General features: G+C 40.2%; 1 protein-coding gene across 5 annotated transcripts in view; it reads left to right on the top strand.

The window, feature by feature from the left end:
• The window catches only part of WDSUB1 (WD repeat, sterile alpha motif and U-box domain containing 1), a 47,282-nt gene that overhangs the window by 3,076 nt on the left and 23,666 nt on the right, over nucleotides 1-20,540 (top strand). For 4 of the 5 annotated variants that reach the window (XM_033165495.1, XM_033165503.1, XM_033165510.1 and 1 more), the window contains exons 2-9: nucleotides 809-1,224; nucleotides 3,729-3,913; nucleotides 9,621-9,713; nucleotides 13,305-13,398; nucleotides 14,929-14,962; nucleotides 16,645-16,685; nucleotides 16,790-16,896; nucleotides 17,719-17,898. In XM_033165495.1, the coding sequence (XP_033021386.1) occupies nucleotides 827-1,224; nucleotides 3,729-3,913; nucleotides 9,621-9,713; nucleotides 13,305-13,398; nucleotides 14,929-14,962; nucleotides 16,645-16,685; nucleotides 16,790-16,896; nucleotides 17,719-17,898 (1,132 nt within the window). In that variant the 5' untranslated portion in view covers nucleotides 809-826. Of the gene's footprint in view, nucleotides 1-808; nucleotides 1,225-3,728; nucleotides 3,914-9,620; nucleotides 9,714-13,304; nucleotides 13,399-14,928; nucleotides 14,963-16,644; nucleotides 16,686-16,789; nucleotides 16,897-17,718; nucleotides 17,899-20,540 lie in introns of those variants that run through there. The other variant, XM_033165521.1, reaches the window with a different exon arrangement.

The raw sequence follows: 20,540 nt of genomic DNA, 5'->3' as shown, positions 1-20,540 counted from the left end.
AAGAGAAGAAAGTAAAAGAAGATTGGAAGAAATTTAAAGAGTATTTGAAGAAATGTTGCAACATATAGAATACCCTTATGGAAGTACAGTTAGGTTATCGGTAACTTATATAGTTTGATGTTTTGCAAAGTATTGATTTTATTATTATTTACAATTTAAATGTCTAGAAAAAGAACCTGCTACAGGAAAGAAATGCACAATGAAGCTCAGAGGAGGGGTTTGGGGGAAGCCACCATACAATGGAAAATTTCAATGTAATTATTTGTGAAATGTATGTGTTTTGTTAGTATGTCTTGTTTTTCTTTTTGATATTCTGTGGTTCTCATAAAAAATATATGTAATAAAAATTATTATTTTTAAAAATGAATGTTTTTTCCTGGAGGGGAAAGTAAGTTGCTTTCAGCTGCTCCTTTCCTGCTTGATAAATGGGACCCAGCTGGTGTTCCTTTTGCTGTGGTGTTCCTCCTTGGAGGTAGGTGGTATCATTGGCCCATGGATAGGGCAGGAGTGAGTTTCTTTTCTGCGCTGCAGTCTCAAGAACAAGGGTGTCTTTGCAAATAAATATTCTGTATTGGTGACAGTGTCTACATTTAGGAAATATGATTTATGCTGTGCACCTTTTGGGGTCACATGTTCACATGTCCTTGGGCTGTAAAATACAATTTTTAAAGTGGTTTGTATCTTCATCTTTTTGAATTTTTTTTGTGGTAAAGATAAATATTTACTTTCTAATCAGAATGTCTGATAATAAAAAGGAACATAATCTAGACATTTATGAATGCTTATAACTTTTTCTTCTTTATTGCAGGTCACTTTATATGACCAAATGGTGAAGTTAATTTGCACTTTGACGGATCACAGTGATGATGTCAACTACTGTGCCTTCTCTTCTTCTTACTTGGCTACATGTTCCCTGGATAAATCTATCCGTCTGTATTCTTTAAGCAGTTTTGATGAGCTTCCTTACTCACCACTAAGAGGCCACACATATGCTGTTCACTGCTGCTGCTTCTCTCCTTTTGGAAACCTTTTAGCTTCATGTTCTACAGATGGCAACATAGTTCTGTGGGAAACTCACAATGGACTGAAACTGGCAGTGTTGGAGCACCCCTGTAGGCATCCTGTAAGAATTTGTCGATTTTCCCCTAATTCCACGTACTTGGCTTCAGGAGCTGCTGATGGAAGTGTAAATCTTTGGAATGTTCAGTCTTTTAAAGTGTACCGGTGAGTACGTCAGGTCCCAATAACTAAAAAAGGAGTAGCTAACCTGTGGCCTTCCAGATATTGCTGGACTACAACTCTTTTCAGCCACAGCCAGCTTAGGCATTAGTTAGGGATGATGCACACTGTAGTCCAACAACACCTGGACACAAATTTTACATTATTAAAGTACTTTTAGATACATCTCTGTCTTTGGAAGAAGCCATTAGACTTTATTCTACAATAGTAAAGATGACGTCAGTATAATTTCTGTTGTTAATAAAAATGGTGATAACTTATTTTCCTTAAATAGCAATTTAAATATCCGCTACCAGAACAATTACAATAAGCATCCCATTGTGTTTATTGATGAGACACTGAAATTCACAGAGCAACAGATTTTTGGTTTTTTGTGAGTGATAGCAGAGCCAGAACTTGGGAATGAATTTCTAATTTTTAGCACCAGTTTGATGTAGTTATTATTAATATGTTAGGTGAAAGTACTGTATAGATCCAAAAACCATCTCGGATTCCTTGGTGTCCCCCTCAGCTTCTTTCATGCTATATTGTAATTTGTTTCTAAATCCACAAGTCTCAGTACCTTTTGGTGCTTATGGGTCCCATTAAAATATAAATTGCTAGAAATTCTGTGTTTTGGATTAATGCATTTATGTAGTTGGCATTTAGTTCGAAACTGTTTTTATTATGCAATTAATATATTAAAGAATGTTCAGCTTTCTTCCTCATAGTTCATGTGATTCAGTGGTCTTGTTTACATATAATGATAAACCTTGGTTCAGCATTATGAGAACTAACCACAGTAAGCCTCACACTTGCATGCTTCCTCCTTCTCTTCTGATGCATGTTCAAATAAGAATTAGGAAGTTTTCCCTTTTGTTTAGATTAGCCACAACTTGCTATGTTACCCGACTCCTTAGTTAGTCTTAGGTATGATTTCGTGAAAGAGGACAATTTCAAACCATAGTTTATAAAGTTGGCTTGTCTCATTTAGCTGTAGCCAAGATTAAACAGTCTAGGGAACAGATAACATGTTAAATTGGTTGATTTAAAACTGAAGTTGAAGCTTCCAAAGTCCTTCCAGCTGTACCTGAGGAGGAGAGAAGAAAGGTGAAGCAAGCTCAAGGCTAAGTGAAGCTCATTCTTGTAATACTAAATAATAGTTTAATGTTGCAGCCAGGGGCGTAGCAAGGGAGGGGCGGAGGGGGCGGGGGGGCCCCGGGCAGCACCCCTGCTGGGGGTGACACATCGGGGGGCGGCCCTGCCTCCTGGGCTTTTTTTTTTACTTTATTTTTTAAAAAATTCTTTTTAGGCTATTTTTGGCACTGCCGAGGTGGAGCCGCAGGGGCGGCCAGCGAGGAGGGGTGTCACCCCCCCTCGCTGGCTGCCCCTGCGGCTCTGTCCCGGCAGTGCCGAAAATAGCCCCCCCTTCCAGCGGCGGAGCTCTACATGGAGGCAAGGGGCGGGCCAGCGAGGTGGGGTGCCACCCCCTCCTCGCTGGCCCGCCCCTTGCCTGTTTGCCGAGCTCCGCTGCTGGCTGGACACTGTTGTAATTCCCATTCCACCTTAACAACAGACTGAGGATGGGAGCTTATCACATGTCTGTATAGTGTTCCATTGTGCTGCTGGGAACTTCCGTTCCTCAGTCTGTACTTTCTCTTTCGTTTTCCGAACATGAAGGAGACTGCACGTATGTTTTTTGTCCTCATGTTCGCCTAATAAATGCTTAATTATAACGCTCATGCCAGCCTCTGTGGTGCATCTTCTGCTGCTAAGTGAACAGAAAGAGTGCCTGGCTTTCTGAAGCTAGGTCTCTGGTTTCTGCTGCTGCTCCAGGGCTTTGAAGTTCGACCGGCAGTTCGGCCGGGGGTGTTTGGGCCAGCAGGGAACATGCCCGTTGTTCCCGTTTCCCTGGACAAATTACAACAAACACCCCTCCTCTCTGGCCCGTCCCTCTCCCTGCCCCGACTTGTGCTCCGCCAAGGGAGCCCAGGCGGCGGATTCGGGAGTCTTTGCAGCCCGCAAAGACTCCCAAATCCGCCGCCCAGCACCCCTTCGTGCAGCGGCTGCTCACGCAGGCACAACCAGCCGCGGCACGAAGTGGTGCCGCCGCCGGGCAGCGGCTTCGGGAGTCTCCCGAATCTGCCGCCCGGCACCCCCGGGGGCGGGGCGTCGCGTGCGTCATGACGCCATGACGCACGCACCGCGGTGCCCCGCCCCCCAGGGGTGCCTCTTGGCTTCCTGCCCCCGGCAGCCATACCCTGCTGCAAGTACCGGTAAATAGACAACAGGCAGGTCTTGATGTTTCATAGTTAGATGATATATCTGTGCCTTTGTAGTACCTATATTTGTAGGTGTATGAGGTGCCAGCAAAATTGCTTTGCATTAGATTGTTTATATTCTCCTTTTCAGAATTGGTTTAATTCATGCTTATCTTACTTTATCAGGCTTGTAATATTTTATGTGATTTGCACTTCCAAAGTTCATGATCCTTTATTCTTGTATTTCAGATCTGGCAGTGTTAAAGATGGCTCTTTGGTAGCCTGTGCATTTGCTCCTGATGCAAGTTTCTTTGTGACTGGATCATCATGTGGAGATTTAACTGTTTGGGATGAGACAATGAAGTGCTTGTATAATGAGAAAGCTCATGATCTTGGAGTCACCTGCTGTGACTTATCTTCAAAGCTGGCTTCTGGTTAGTTAACTTGCTATTTAAAGAAATCCTTTTAATATATATTTTTCTCCTCCAGCCCTACCTCTCATGCAGATTGGTTTTGTCATTGAGGCCTGTGGTATTGATGCTTCAGAGTTTCCCTTTCTCTTCAGTTGCCCTTTTGCTATGCATGATAATGGGGGTAGGCAGGAGATGTCTGGGAAGCTCTGGAGAACTGGCATAGAACTGGACCATCTAGGCTGTGTGTGAAAGAATATGATAAGGAGAATTATTTGAAGAATTTATGGAATTTCTCATAGTGCTGAAGCTTAGTGTCATCTATCTCAACATTAACGTTGCAGTCCTCTGGTTCCTGGGAGAGCATCCCAGAAGCCAACAAATCCATTGGATCTCTCTGTGTCTCTGAGGCTGGAGAGAGATGTCTCCCACCAAAGTGGGAGATTTAACACAGCAAGTCTCCTCTGTGAGAATGCAGAAAGTTCAGCAGTCAATTCCTATTTGGTGTTGTATCTTAGACATTGGGGAGAGTAGGGATGTGAAGAGAAGGCATTTTGAGGGCATGCCAGAAGAACTATCTTGCTCCCCCAACATGCTCCTGGAATGAGGGACAAATTATACCAGCTCTGTAGCTGGCACAGTTTAGATTCCAATGAGAAGGGAATTGCTTTAAGGGGGCGGGGGAGGAACAGAATAAAAAAGTGGGGAATGCTGCTTCCACCCTTTCCGCCCTACTGGCATGATCCCAGCATAGCATAGGAAAGGCTATTCATCATATTCTGTTCTCCCCACAACCCCATTTTGGATTGCTCTCCCTGATTGCAATCTTATATAGGCATGCTTGGGAGTAAGGCCCATTGAACTTACTTCTGAGTAGAGAGGTGTGTGTTTGCGTTGTAAGGCTGCAACATTGTACGTATACTAGTATATTGAGGTTAAGTGACACAAGAGTACAGAAGCTGCATTTCCTGACACTGGAACCTTTTGTGAACCTTCCTCTGTGGTATTAATAACATATTGAAATTCACGATTGCTAGAACCTTTCCTTTATTTTTTGAAATACTCTTGTATGAAAGAATAACATCTGCCAGATTAAAAGAAATGCTGCAAGCTGTAGTGCTGTGAAAGAACTTGAAGTTAACGCAGGAACAAGTTGACTTTAATCTTGCTTGGTCTGTTTTGTTTTTTAGTTTTAATTTTCACCAATGTGTTTTATATTTACAAACTTTTATTTTAGCCATAACTTACCTGTATTAAGTGAGTCTGAATATACTCATGTTTAAGACTATAGTAAGTGGACTTAGTCATGCTGGCCACGTGACCCGGAAGCTGTACGCCGGCTCCCTCAGCCAGTAGAGCGAGATGAGTGCCACAACCCCAGAGTCATCCACGACTGGACCTAGCGGTCAGGGGTCCCTTTACCTTCACCTTTAAGTGTCATTCTGGGGTTTGGGCAATGTGAGGGGTAGCACAGAGGGTTAGGTTAAATCAAAGAACCTAGGAAAAGAGAGAGAGAAGAATTCAGAGATTTACCTATGCTAGAGAGCAGGCATAGGCAAACTTTGCCCTCCAGATGTTTTGAGACTAAGTTCCCATCATCCCTGACCACTGGTCCTGTTAGCTAGGGATGATGGGAGTTGTAGTCCCAAAACATCTGGAGGGCCGAGTTTGCCTATGCCTGCTAGAGAGGGTGGGTGATGGAGAAACTCTTCTTCAAGTGTTCATTGTGAGCCAAGGTCTCAGGGATTAGAGTGCATACCAACCTTCTTGGGGCTTTTTAAAAATAAACATAATAGTTAGGTACTGTGCCCAGTCTGTACACAAAATGTATGGTGCGATCTGGATTCTCTCTGAATACTCCTTAATACTCAGTGTAAAGTTTGCTGAAAGGGGACAACACAAAGTTGTGTGTACCCTTTTAGAAGCCTTACAAAAACAAACACTGAGATGAGGCATTGACATAGAAGAGTGTGGATGTAAGGAAGAGAGGGGCTGCCTATGGTTGCAACATTCTGGAAATCTTAAAGGTTCTGTTTTCTGTAGTGGGTGTTACGTAGAACAAAGAAAAAGAAAATCATAAACTCTAGGATGTTTAAGATATTTTAAGGTGAATTCCTTAATCTCCCATCTGATTTCATTTGAACCTTGAGAACGCTTCATTAGTTTCTACTTCAATATTCATACTATTACTGTTTTAAAATGTTGGCAGTTTATCATGGGATCTAACATAGAAATCGAACTTATTGTAGGTGAAGTTTGCATATACAGTATCCTGTTTTAGATCATATTGAAATGGTAAATTGGTGTAAAGTGGACCCTGTCTAGACCCCCCTCCTCCTTCTTGTTGGGAGACAGTGCTTTTATGTGGCAATGAAATGAATCTGCCTGTTCTCAAGGCATTGGATCAGGCTGCTGCCCGACCCGGCTCGGAGCAACTACTTTTGTGTGTGATGCATAAATGATGAGGAAAGGAATAAACCTCTGCTCATCATGTGTTGTAGTCCTAATGCAAATTGCTCCCCTCACCCAGGATTAAATATAAGTATTATTTGATCTAGTTTGGCCCTCGGTCTCATTGTGTCCGTGGGATATACTTCCAGGTAGTTTGCCTTGGATTTCAGCTTTGGTATTCTGTTATTCTACAAAGGGTTGTTTTTGTCATTGTGTAAAGTTTTATAGTTGTTCTTACAATCTAAAGTAATGCAAATAGAATTGTTGGCATATTTACCAGTTATTAATTTCATAAATGCAGTGGTTATCAATGTGCTAAAAACATAAGGTGTTATTCAAGTAAATAAATGCACAAGTGGAATGACATCTGCTTGTTGAATGGGACTTCCCGCTCTTCCCTGCATGCACGCTGTGTACCACCTTCAGATCTGCTCCAGAGAATATGAAACCCCAGAACATATCCAGACCCCCCTAGTGTTCCTATTTTCCAGGGACAGTCCCGGATTTACATGTCCCGCTTTTCCTTAGGACGTCCTTATTTTCATCAGAGAAATGCTTGTGGGTATAGTGTTATGCGACCTCCAAGCCAAGCAGATAAGTAACTGCAGTCTTTAGAAGACATCTGAAGGCAGCCCTGTATAGATAAGTTTTTTAAAATGTTTAATGTATTATTATGTTTTTATATATGTTGGAAGCTGCCCAGAGTGGCTGGGGCAAACCCAGTTAGATGTGTGGTATATAAATATTATTATTATCATCACCATCATCATTATTATTATTATTAGTTTTATTTTATTATTTTATTTTATTGAATAGGACATCCCTATTTTCATCAGGGAAATGTTGGAGGATATGCATATCTAGGGAGAGGAGAAGGAGGGAAATTCTGTTGTGTGAGTGGAAGTTGCACAAAATGCTACTTAGAATACAACCCACAAAACTGAACTTGTATTTAAACTTTTGATTCAAAGTAATACAAAGATAATTCTTTTATATTATTTTCACTTTAGACTGTTTCCCCGTAGTATTTAAATTATGTTAAGTACATATTCTACCCAACTATCTTTCCTAGAAGATGAATATTTTAATTGCTTTAAAATACTATTTGGGAAGCTATAGTAAGTCTGCAGTTGTAATGGCAGTGCAAATCCTGCTCTGCTACTGAAGAGGGAGGCCATTCAACAGAAAGGCATTTGTGCTACATGATGCTCCCCAGTTCACCCACAGAAAGCTCTGTAGGCCTAGATATACTACCATCAGGCTTCTGGTGGTGGAGGTGGAAGGGGGGGCAGCCTTGGATCTGCATGATCCAGAGCCCACTGACATGCACATGATTGGCATAAAACAGCTCTAGAACTGGTGGTTTATTTCCTTCCCATTGGTACCATATCCATTTGACTGCTCTGTAAGTCAGTTAAATTATCTTTATCATGTTTCAGTATATTTGTTTGAAGACTTGTGTTGTAAATATCTGATTTATTATTTTTTATTGCAGCTAAGATTCCTTGTATAATAATAGACAGATTTATTCGAGACAATTTTCTCTTGGATCTCCATTTTCTGTTGATAGGAATTTCTTGCTTTTTACTTGACGTGTATACAGTCATTATATATGCCTTTGATTTTGACAGTGATGCACTCACTAGAGCAGTGTTTTTCAACCACTGTTCCGCGGCACACTAGTGTGCCGCGAGATGTTGCCTGGTGTGCCGTGGGGAAAATTGAAAAATTACTTTATATATAGTCAATATAGGCACAGAGTTAAATTTTTTAACATTTTTTAACATTTTCTAATGGTGGTGTGCCTCGTGATTTTTTTCATGAAACAAGTGTGCCTTTGCCCAAAAAAGGTTGAAAAACACTGCACTAGAGATGTGTTTTTCTCACCTTTGGGGAAACTACTAAAAGCTATTCTTCATTTTTCCATCTTGCCAACTACAGCAAATCTTCTCCTTTCCCTGCAGTTGTTTACTAATTGGCTTTTTAGAATTTAATGTGTTCTATAAATAACTCTTTCTTCTTTTCATGTCAAATGTGTTGGGGTTCACTTGTGAAACCCTGTTTTGTTTATGGTCAAATATCCTCTGAAAAAATCAGAAGTGAAGAAAGGGTGGGTTGCAAATTGATTCCAGAAGTGACAAGAAAATCTGCAGAATAGGGCTAGTCACAGCAATTTGAGTACTGATAATGAAAAGTGTGCATAATACATCCTAAACATCCCAGTTTTAGCTGCTTTCTAATTTGTTTTGAAGCTAAGAGTTATTTCCCATGGGGGATCACTGGAATGAAGTCTGTTCGCATTACAGACTTTCTGAGGAATATTTAAAAATAAACGGTAATCTCTCTCTAGTTGCAACTCTGTACAAATCCCTGGGACATTTTAACCTACAGAGGTGATTCCCATCCCACCACACTGAAACTGCTGAGTGGTACCCAACTAAGTTTTACTCAGAGGAGGATCCTTGAAATTAAGGAACGTGACTAAGGAAGTCTGTTAATTTCAACAGGTCTACTCTGAACCAACCTTAGTTGAATACCACTCGTTGTGTGCTCCCGACCTATTTTTCTATAGTAGTTATAGGGCTATTGTAATAACCCTTCGCTATTAGGCAGCTCTGCTTTCCTTCCAGGCAATCTTCCCAGTTCATGGCAGTGCTCAGTTGCACTGGTCTCTGTAACTTCAAATTCTCAGAAACTGTAGGAATCATGCATATATTTTACCAAGCCTCATTAAAATCAGAAGTTATTTCTAAGTGACAATGGTTAGGATTGGGGTGAATGACATCTACTTGTCCCTTACCATGTACTGTAGGTCCATTTCTGTGCAATGTTAATAGTGTATGGGGGGGGGGGCTGAGAAGTTATATGGGTGAAGTTTCTGAAGATATGCTGAGCCCACATAATTATGGTCAAGCAGTTGGTATGACTTGAATTGGGCATAACACAGGAACTCTCCATATTCTCCATACAGATTACCACCCTTTGCATTTTCATATACAATTTTCTAAGAGCATGCTTTTATTTGACTACAGACTTTAGGATCATAGTAATGGTATATATATGTGTGTGTGTATATATATATATATATATATATATATATACACACACACACACACACATACAGAAGTTTTAGAAAATATTTTTTATTAATACCTAGGAAACATTTTAAAGAAATTCTAATTGTGTATGTCCAATTTACATGCAGACATTTTTTTAAAAAATGAAATCTTGCTTGCTTTGTTATGTTTCTAATACTTTTTTTAAAAATATTTTTAATCAGGTAATAAGCAAGATGTTAAGTATTTCCTAATGGCATCTTCTGGTCAGGACAGCACAATTAAGATATGGCTTATTTCACTCGCTGATCATACAGGTATGTATAATTATAACAATAATATTAAACCTCTTACACTAAATTGCTAGCTTTCATACTGTTTTGCTTTTAAATTGGTTTCTGCTCAAACAGTAAGAAATATTCAGTTAACAAAAAATATTAGTTTAACATGCTGTGTTATGGGATTTCCATGTTCACTGAAGCTCCAAAATGCTGGGAAATTACTGCTATTAAGGGCCATGCCATTAGGCAATATTGATATGGTAAGGTATCCTGTGGTTAGTTCTAGTTTCACCACAGATTTGCATCTCAGTAGCTGACCTGAGTTACAGATTTGTCTGTTTGAGTGGAATAGATGCATGCTGTCAATGCAAATGAAGCTACCATTCCTAGTTACAAGTATCCAACTGACAACCAGTACCTTCCACATAGAATGAGAGCATTGGAAGGGACCTTGAAGGACATCTAGTCCAACTCCCTGCTTAGTGTAGGGTAGCCACAGGTGACTTTGGCTCTGTAATTAGAGTTATGATGGAGTCTACTATATGCACAAAGCAAAAAGGAAAGAAAGGGCACTTCCAAAACAATGGAAAGTCACTTTCTGTTGAACAATGAGTGCCCTAGGAGCAATTGAAGCACTGACTGGGAGTAGTTGGATGGAACTGAGGTGTGACTGTGTGTCTGTGTCTGAAGCCCTGCTTCTCATTCCAGCAAGTGGAGGTGGCAGCCAGATTATGCCCCTCTCCAGGAAACAAGCTGGCTTTGTGTTCAGCAGCTCCATTGCTGGCCCTGCACTTCCCCCATAATGTCCCATTCGGGGGCCTTACTGTGATTGATTACTGTCACACTTTTAGTGGGTACAGCAGGGGCCTCCATGTTGGTGGAGCCCGCTCCCCAATTCATCCAGCATGGATTGCAGGTTACAATTCTGGCTGCTTACCTGGAAAAAAACCCCAATGCTAAGTATACATTTCCTTAAGTAAATCGAGTTTACTTCTACTGTACTCAACACCCTTCCACTGTAGCCACAGCGCTCAGGGTAGCTTACAGTGATGTAAAGGTACAAAATAATATTGTACACCGAAAGCAGTAAGAAGCAATGAAAACAGTAAAACAGGGACAGCAGGTTAAAAAGGAGGTCTTTTCTAAAGCTATGTGTTAATGCTGCACTGTGTACAATGACTGATTGAGTAGCATAATAGTCATTGTTCAGTGCATGATGTCTATTCTGTTGTTTCAAATTGTATGAAGATAATTTGAGTCTAAAAAGCTTTCTTCAATATGTTTTCATATACTAAAACAGCTTTTTATATGTTGCATAAACATTAGATTTATAACATGTGTATAACCATGGTTTACGTATAAAAGCTATTCTGAAGAACAAAAATCTTGTCATAACACAGTGGAAAGCCAGGAAGTTCTTGAAGCGAAGATTTGAATGGCTTTGTGCAATATATTGAAACACATTCAACTAAACAAAGGATTGTTTGCGTTGTTGCTAAAGTAGCTTTGCTGTCTGCCCCATATATCCCATACATTGCTGATTTCTTTTCTTCCAGCATACTGAAATGTACTATGCTCTGCAAATATTTGCATATTGTTAATATTCTGATAGCACAATATGATTTTCATACCATAAAACTGGGTGTCTTGTGGCTTTAAAACATGAAGCAATAAAATATTCCACAGTAATTTAGTGAACAGCTTTAGTAGTTTATAGAATTGCAGTGTGGGAGACTATTAAATTTTACTGTTTCAAGACCTTTGATGTGGACTTTTACAGTGTTTTCCCCTAGAAATAAATACCTGAATATTGTGTATTCCTGTCTTTAAACTGTGGATACACTGAAATAAATATTGTTCTAAGCAAAACCACAGTAATAGTAAAACCCACTTGAGTGAATCTTTGTATACTCTGTGATACAGTGGAAACTTGTGATACCTTAATCAGAAATAACAGCCTTTACAATTTGTCTTGCTACCTTTTTAATGGAAAATGGGGAACTGTGAAATGTTACAGGCGTAATAATGCTCTCGCATGTCTTCTGGATATGTCATATTTACTTAGGCGATGAACATGCCCCCTCTGTGTGTGCTAACCCAGCCCTAGGGCATGCTAATGTACCTCAGCCATTAATTCTAGAGAATTAAATAAGATAATTTTTGTTAATGAGGAACCATCATTTTAGGTTCCTGCTAGCATTTTCCCTATGGTGTGGGGTTAGACTGCCAAGCCAGCACATACAGTGAGGGGGGGAAAGTATTTGATCCCCTGCTAAATTTGCCTGTTTGCCATCTGACAAAGAAATGACCAGTCCATAATTTTAATGGTAGGTTTATTGTAGCTGTGAGAGACAGAATAACAACAGGAAAACCCCAGAAACCCAGAAGACAAAAGTCAGAGTTTGATGTGCATTATAATGAGTGAAATAAGTATTTGATCCCCTGTCAACCAGCCAGATGTCAGGCTACCTGGTATCTTCGCTGTATGTAACGAGCTGAGATTAGAAGCACCTGCTTTAAGGGAGAGGTCTTACCTGTAATCCCAGCTCATTACAGTACCTGTACAAAAAACACCTGTCGACAGAAGCAATCAATCCAGCAGATTCCAAAGTAGCCACCATGACCAAGACCAAAGAGCTGTCCAAGGATGTCAGGGACAAGATTGTAGACCTGCACAAGGCTGGACTGGGCTACAAGACTATTGCCAAGCAGCTTGGTGAGAAGGTGACAACAGTTGGTGCAATAATTCGCAAATGGAAGAAACACAAAATAACTGTCAACCTCCCTCTATCTGGCGTCGATGATGGGTATTTCAGCATGACAATCACCCAAAACACACAGCCAAGGCAACAAAGGAGTGGCTCAAGAAGATGCACATTAAGGTCCTGGGGTGGCCTAGCTAGTCTCTAGACCTTAATCACATCAAAAATCTGTGGAGGGAGCTGAAAGTTCGAGTAGCATCAGCCTCAAAATCTTACTGTCTTGGAAAGGATTTGCAAAGAGGAGTGGGACAAAATACCTCCTGAGATGTGGGCAAATCTAGTGGTTACCTACAGGAAACGTCTGACCTCTGTAATTGCCAACAAGGGTTTTGCCACCAAGTACTAAGTCATCTTTTGCAAAGGGATCAAATACTTATTTCATTCATTATAATGCACATCAATCTCTGACTTTTGTCTTCTGGGTTTCTGGGGGTTTTTCCTGTTGTTATTCTGTTTCTCACAGCTACAATAAACCTACCATTAAAATTATGGACTGGTCATTTCATCGTCAGTGGGCAAACAGGCAAATTTTTTCCGTCTGATCTACTTCATAGGGGTGTCAGATCCTTTTGGGTGAATGAAATGTGGTATTAAAGTTGGAATAAAAGGCTGCCTTCTTAAAATGTACTGTTTCTTTCCTGGAGGGGAGACTTGTTGCTTGTCCAGGTATGCGGGTCAAGACACAGAACATAGCCAAGCTGTCATAATTTTAAGTAGTTTCAATCAATCAATCAATCAGTCCTTTATTACGGTCACCGACCAGCACAATAGTAGTTTCATATTTGAAGGCTGGGTGAATGGTAGTATCAAATGACAACCTTTCCAAATTTGAATTTAAAAACTGTGTTCATTTTTAAATGTATAGGCCTTGAACTGAAATGTAAATATACGTTAAAAGAACACACTGCCCCAGTTCTGGCTTGTGCATTTTCCTGTGATGGGCAGATATTAGTCTCTGGGTAAGAATATTTGCTTCATTTTTATGATTAAGTTTTACATTAGTTGTGCTCTGTTTACTTGTTTTGTTAGTTCATTTGTGCCTGTAATTATATAGATGCTTCCTATATAATTTAAAATCCATTCCAAATTAATGAAGAAGGGCCTATATATGATGTCATAATGGCTACAGTATCACTTTATGAAAATGTAGGGGTCTGCATGGTGTACCTGAGCGCAGTCCATTTTAACAGGTGCTACACTTTCAGGACATGCACTATTTAAAATAATGGAACTTGCCATTCTCAATGTGTAGCATTTATAGTGCCCTCACATCCCACAATGGGCCAATTCCCCTACACTTTATAAAAGGTTTGTAAGCTAAAATGAGTTTGGCCAAACTGTGGGAGGCAGTGAAAGATATGCGTGCCTGGCGTGCTCCGGTCCATGGGGTCACGAAGAGTCGGACACTACTGAACGACTGAACAACAACGAAAGCTAAAATATACATACAAATGCCACATTTTTTATGGAGCTAAAGGCTATATTTGCACGTCATACTTTAAATATGTTGTGATGGCTGCAGCCAGTCTCAGACTCATGCGCTCCCCCCCCCCCATCTGCAATTGAAAGGAGGAATTTAGAAATGGATCCACAGTTGTGGTTAGCAGTAACTTTGGTTAGTTTCAACAAACTATCTTCAAAGTTGACTTGTTTAATATTAACCATAGTGTTAACCACAGTTGGTTGCTCCGGACAACATGGCAAACCACAATGAAACAAAAGGGGAAATAAAAAGCTGCTCAACTCTCAGTCATGGGAGTGGGGAGGGCTGTGGCTCATGCACATCATGCTAAACTGATATTTAGTGAAACGTGAATTCAGTCAACCTTGCTGCTTGAGCTATATGGGGTGATTTTTCGAGCTATAGGATTCTTTAACAAATCACATCCATTCATGATGAAACATCATTCTCTATGCAGTAGTTCTGCACACAGTGAATTCCTATTATGAGACATTCTGTAGTATATTAAGTATATTAAGTTGCTTTTTGTGAATCTGCCAAACTTTGGAGCACAGATAGCTCTTTCACTACTCCTCTTCAACTGAAGATCACGTCAAAGCTATCCAGAATATAAGGCTAAATGTGAAGGTGAATAGGCAAAAGCATTTGGGAAATGTCGTTGCTTTGTGTAGCAGAGGTGATTATGCTTTGCTGATGGTTAGATACTCAGTTGGATCCTTAAGGCATTGGCATTTAGAACAGCTTGCTCCCAACACCGTTCTTATTCTACCAGCCTTTTTTCATTCTCTTGAAGTTTCAAAGGAAGACAGAGCTCCATATGTTAGCGTAAGGTGAAAAAAACCTGAATCACTGTCTTGAGTACCACAGTGAGTTCTAATATGAGTACTGGCATAGCAACTTACTGAATTGGTACATGTAAAAGCTGCATATAAAACTGTTGCTTATCTCTGTTGCAAGGCAAATGTTGCTTGCTGTATTTCATTTACATTTCTCTTACATATACACAATTTAATTTATTTCCTCCTAGATCTGTGGACAAAAGAGTAATGATTTTTGAAACGGTAAGTATGTAAGATATTAATCAAAATTTTGCAAGAATAGCAATGTAGTAAAGGAATTGTGAGCTTTTTTCAGTGGTGCAGGACTTCTTGCAGTTAGAAGGAGGCTTCCCTCTTGAAGACAAAACAGGGCATAGGGTTGGGCTGTTGACATATTTTTATTATTCATTTTGAGAAGCTAAGCAAACATAATAAAATGTTTCAAGTACAGTAATAGCTCACTGTCTTGTTTACATCTTAAAGTCAGCATAGTAAATGGTGCTATTGTGTACCAGCGTATCAACCTCTGAAAATTATCAGTATGTGATTTCAGGTTTTTATTTCATAATTTTGTTTGAACCTGAACAATAAATATGCTAAAGGCACTTCTTGTCATAATCTTGACCCAAAGAAATTCAAGTGAGACAGCTGGTTTTTTTCATGTGCTTTCCATAGAGCTGGGCTCCCAAGTATCTTATAATCCAATCAACACTTGAAAAGATTGAGTTGGAGAAGGAAATACCTCTTTTTTTCCCTTCTTTTTTTTTACTAGTTCGCATGTCACATTAAACCATAACTTTAAACTTCGACTGCCTTGCTGTGGACATAACAAGCCAGAGTCTTGAGTTATTGTGTTGTCTGACCCTGGACTCATGGTTTCGAATCAGAATTGGAGAGAAACAAACAATGAGTAGCAATTAAGATTTGGTCTTAATTGGGGAATATGACCCTAGCACCCAGCAGTTCAATTATGCTGGGATCTGCTTCACCAGTGCATTCCTTTGCAGAGAATATGGTGGCAAAGCAGATCCCTGCAGCCAGGTGCATTGAACTGGTGAGTGGAGGGTTCAATTCTGCTGGGTGCTGCTTCACTAGCATGTTCTCTATGGGGAAAAGCAGACCACTTTCCCCATAGGCCAACTTTGACAGGTGGGACTACCCATCTATTAGGCACCTGATGCCTTCATAGCATCAGATGATTGACAAATGGGTGACCGCCTATCAAAGTTGATCTCTGTGGGTTAGGGGAAGATAAAAATTTGGCTTGCCTGGTCAAAAATGTTTCCCACACTTGTTTTAAAGGGTATGTTCATTAGTCTGTTACAGAAATAATGAAGGCATTTGTAGCAACTTAGACTCAAAGATTTATTGTGCCGTAAATCTTTATGGTTAAAACATATGTGAAGGCATCACTTAGGGAGGTATATGTCCTATGTTTCTTTTGGGAACTGAATCTTGTGACTTCTGAAAATACTGCTTAGAGATACTATTTTTATTAAGAGGAAGGTAATTCTTATAAAACAATGTTAGATACGTTTGTGAAGGGTAACATCTAGTGGCCAAGTATGCTAACCACAAGCTCTTTACTCTGTAGCATAATTCTAGTAATGTTCCAGTTCCTGCTTTTTCTCATGTGTGGCTTAATTCTAGTTAAATAATCTTCAGTGATAAAATAAAATGTTAAGTGATCAGTTCATCTGTAATATTAAGTGGTAGAATTCTGTAAGTGGAAAATGAGGGATGTCCATGCATTTATAAAATTTTCTTCTGCCGCAGCTAATGATTCTATTGTAATTTCAGGAAAATTGTTCAAATACATTCCTTACATCTGTCCTTTTTGGATTATGAAACTTCCAGTAGAAATTTATATTATTGGTTATAGTTGCATTTTTGTTTGTCATAACACACAATTTTGTTGTTGGCAGAACACTGGGAACATCTTACACATTTTGACTCAGCATACCAGGTAGGATATTAGCATAACAGTTTTCATTATATTAGCCAAGAGGAATAGTTAAAATGTGATATGTAAAATGTGAAATGTATCTAACAGGCTACTTTAATTTCTAGATATGTTACAACTTGTGCCTTTGCACCAGATATGCCACTATTTGCTACGGGATCAATGGATAAATCTGTGAACATCTGGCAGTTTGAACCAAAGCAACTTCTGAAAGGTTAGTAAAATGAATGCTTTTGTTGTGTGCTTTATAAACTTTACATCATCATTTGTTAAGATACAATCTATATGAAATGTATGTGAATAAACTTATATTGAGTCTGATAATTGGTCCATCTTGACTTTGGCTGGCAATGGCTTTCCTTCCATGGTGTTGAAGTCCAAGAAATGTAGACTGCCGAAAATCCTTATAAATGTTAAATTAACAATGCAATGCAAGTATAATTGTAATGCATTATATGTAGGGCTGCCTCTGAAGACGGTTTGGAAACTTCAGTTAGTGCAGAATTCAGCGGCCAGGTTGCTCACTGGCGCAAGACAATTTGAGCATATTACACCAATCCTGGTTCGACTGCACTGGCTATCAATTAGTTTCTGGGCCCAATTCAAAGTGCTGATTTTGACCTATAAAGCCTTAGATGGCTGAGGACTACAATACCTCAAGGACCACCTCTTTCCATATGAACCTACCCAGACCCTGAAATCATCTTCTGAGGCCCTTCTTCATGTGCCTCCTCTGCAGCGGCTCCCCATCTGTGAATGCTCTCCCCAGGGAAGTTCACCTGGTGCCTTCATTATACACCTTTAGGTGCCAGGCAAAAACATTCCTTTTTAACCAGGCCTTTGGTTGATTTGATTGACATCCAATACCCTTTTAAAATAAAGCAGCATTTGCCTTCTAACAAGTCAAGGACACTATGTAACACTTTCTAAAACATGTAAATATACACTGAGAGTCAGGTTTAGAGCAGTGTTCAAAGTCTGGGCTGTTTCACCTGAAATATGTTCTTGTGTAAAATATTCCTTTGATTTGCTCCAGAAAGGTCAGCAATAGAGGAGCCAAAGATATTTGCAGATCGCTGGTCAGAAGAAGAGGTTTCATCTTGGCTATGCACACATGGCTTACAAGACGTAGTTGAGATTTTCAAAAGGAACAACATCGATGGGAAAGAACTTCTTAGTCTTACAAAAGAGAGCTTGGCTGATGATTTAAAAATTGGTAAGAGTTTTAAGATAAATATTTGTTATTACTTTTAGGATTTTTATGCTAGCCTTCCCCAACATAGTGCCCTGCAGATGCTTTTGAACTCTAACTCCCAGGGCTAGTATTCAGGGATGGTGGGAAAAGTTACCTCGAGCTGAGAACTTTGCCCCATGATGAGAACAGAAATCATGTGCTGGCGGCACAGCAGCAGCAAAAGCACACCTCTAGTTAAGAACAGTTTCAGGTTAAGAACGGACCTCCGGAACGAATTGAGTTATTAACTAGAGGTGCCACTGTAGTAGAAAAGGAATGGCCCCACCTTTTTGGCTCCAACCCTGCATACTTTTGGCTTTGGTCCTGCCCACTGCCATCATGCAGACTCCCATCAGATTACCACCAAGGGAGTATGGCTATTGACAAGGGGGGAGGAGAAAGTTGTCCACTCATCTTAGACAAATGGAATATATATATATTTTGAGGACTGAGTTTGACATGGATTGCATATGCAGCAGTGAGCTACAGCTGATTGCATGTTTGTAGTAGTAGATCTGTATTTTCAAACACCCTTTTGTCACTAGAGTGTTCAGGGAGCATTCTCCAGTCTTGTGGCTCGCAGGTTTCATCTTACTCTGCAGCATATGATTTGTTTTGCTTGCTTGTATAACCTGTTTTGAATCAGGTGCCTTTGTCATATTCTACTTTAAGAACTGTTCTTTGATTTCCACTCTTTAAGAGTTTTATGAAGTGGATTAAATTATGTGTGGAGAATTCTGCCATAGGGTACAGCCTTCCTCAACCTGGTGTCCTCCACATGTTGTTGGACTACAACTTCCATTGGCCCCAACCAGCAAGGAACAGCTAGATGGGACAGGGGATGGGCATATATGATTGCAAGTTGCTTTTACTTCTACTGTGCCATGAACAAAATTGAAAATTCTTTCTAGTAGCACCTTAGAGACCAACTGAGTTTGTTCCTGGTATGAGCTTTCGTGTGCATGCACACTTCTTCAGATACACTGAAACAGAAGTCACCAGATCCTTAAATACAGTGGGGGAGTGGGGAGGGGTATTACTCAGAAGGGTGGTGGGAATGGGTGATAGGCTGATAAGTGTGGAAAACCTGTTGACGACTCTAAACGGCTGCAATTAGTCTAGCAGGGGAAGGCAAGGGGTGAGATGGCTAAAGATGGCTTTGTTATGTATAATGAGATAAGAATCCAATGTCTTTGTTCAAACCAGGTTTCTCCATGGTTTTAAGTTTGGTGATTAGTTGCAATTCAGCCACTTCTCTTTCCAGTCTATTTCTGAAATTTCTTTGTATTAAGACAGCTACTTTGAGATCTTTTATAGAATGTCCTGGGAGATTGAAGTGTTCTCCTACTGGTTTCTCTGTCTTGTGATTCCTGATATCAGATTTATGTCCATTTATCCTTTGGCGTAGGGTTTGGCCTGTTTGTCCAATATAGAGAGCTGAAGGGCACTGTTGGCATTTGATTGCATACACAATGTTGGAAGATGAGCAATTAAATAGTCCTGAGATGGTGTGTTTGATGTTGTTGGGACCAGTAATGGTGTTATCCGGGTTTATGTGGCAGCAAAGTTGGCATCTGGGTTTATTGCAGGCTCTGGTACCAGTGTCCATGTTGAGTCCTGTTTTTGAATTATTGTGGGTGAGGAGCTGTTTGAGATTGGGTGGCTGTTTGTATGCGATGAAGGGTCTTCCTCCCAGAGCTTGAGAAAGAGAACTGTCATTGTCTAGGAGAGGTTGTAGATCTCTGATGATGCGTTGTACTGTTTTAACTTGGGAGCTGTATGTGATGACTAGTGGTGTTCTGTTATTTTCTTTTTTGGGTCTGTCTTGCAGCAAGTTCTCTCTGGGTATCAGTCTGGCTCTGTCGATCTGTGTATACCAACATCCCACACAACGATGGTTTACAAGCTATAAGGAACACCATTTCAGATAAAACCACAGCAGACTTTGCTACGAAACTCTGTCATTTTGTCCTTACCCACAACAACTTCAAATTTGGTGAGGACCTGTTCCTTCAGATCAACGGCACAGCAATGGGCACCCGCATGGCCCCACAGTATGCCAACATCTTCATGGCAGATTTAGAACAACGTTTCCTAAACTCCTACCCACTCAAACCTCTCTTGTACCTGTGTTACATTGATGATATTTTTATTATCTGGACACATGGTCAACAGACCCTGGACACCTTCCACAAGACATTCAATGACTTTCACCCCACCATCAACCTAACTATGAACCAATCTATGCAAGAAATACACTTTTTGGACACTACTATAAAAATACAGGATGGACACATAGATACCACCTTATACCGTAAACCAACTGACCGACAAACATATCTACATGCTTCTAGCTACCATCCCAAACATACCAAACAATCCATTGTATATAGCCAGGCCCTACGTTACAGCCGCATCTGTTCCAACTCTACAGACAGAGACTCTCACCTAAGAGATCTACAGCAAACCTTTTTAGAACTAAAATATCCACCTGATGAAGTTAAACAACAGATCGACAGAGCCAGACTGATACCCAGAGAGAACTTGCTGCAAGACAGACCCAAAAAAGAAAATAACAGAACACCACTAGTCATCACATACAGCTCCCAAGTTAAAACAGTACA

Source organism: Lacerta agilis, chromosome 1 (genome assembly GCF_009819535.1).
Source record: "Lacerta agilis isolate rLacAgi1 chromosome 1, rLacAgi1.pri, whole genome shotgun sequence".
In the NCBI taxonomy this organism is placed as follows: Eukaryota; Metazoa; Chordata; class Lepidosauria; order Squamata; family Lacertidae; genus Lacerta; species Lacerta agilis.
This window is presented reverse-complemented; position numbering and strand designations above follow the sequence as displayed.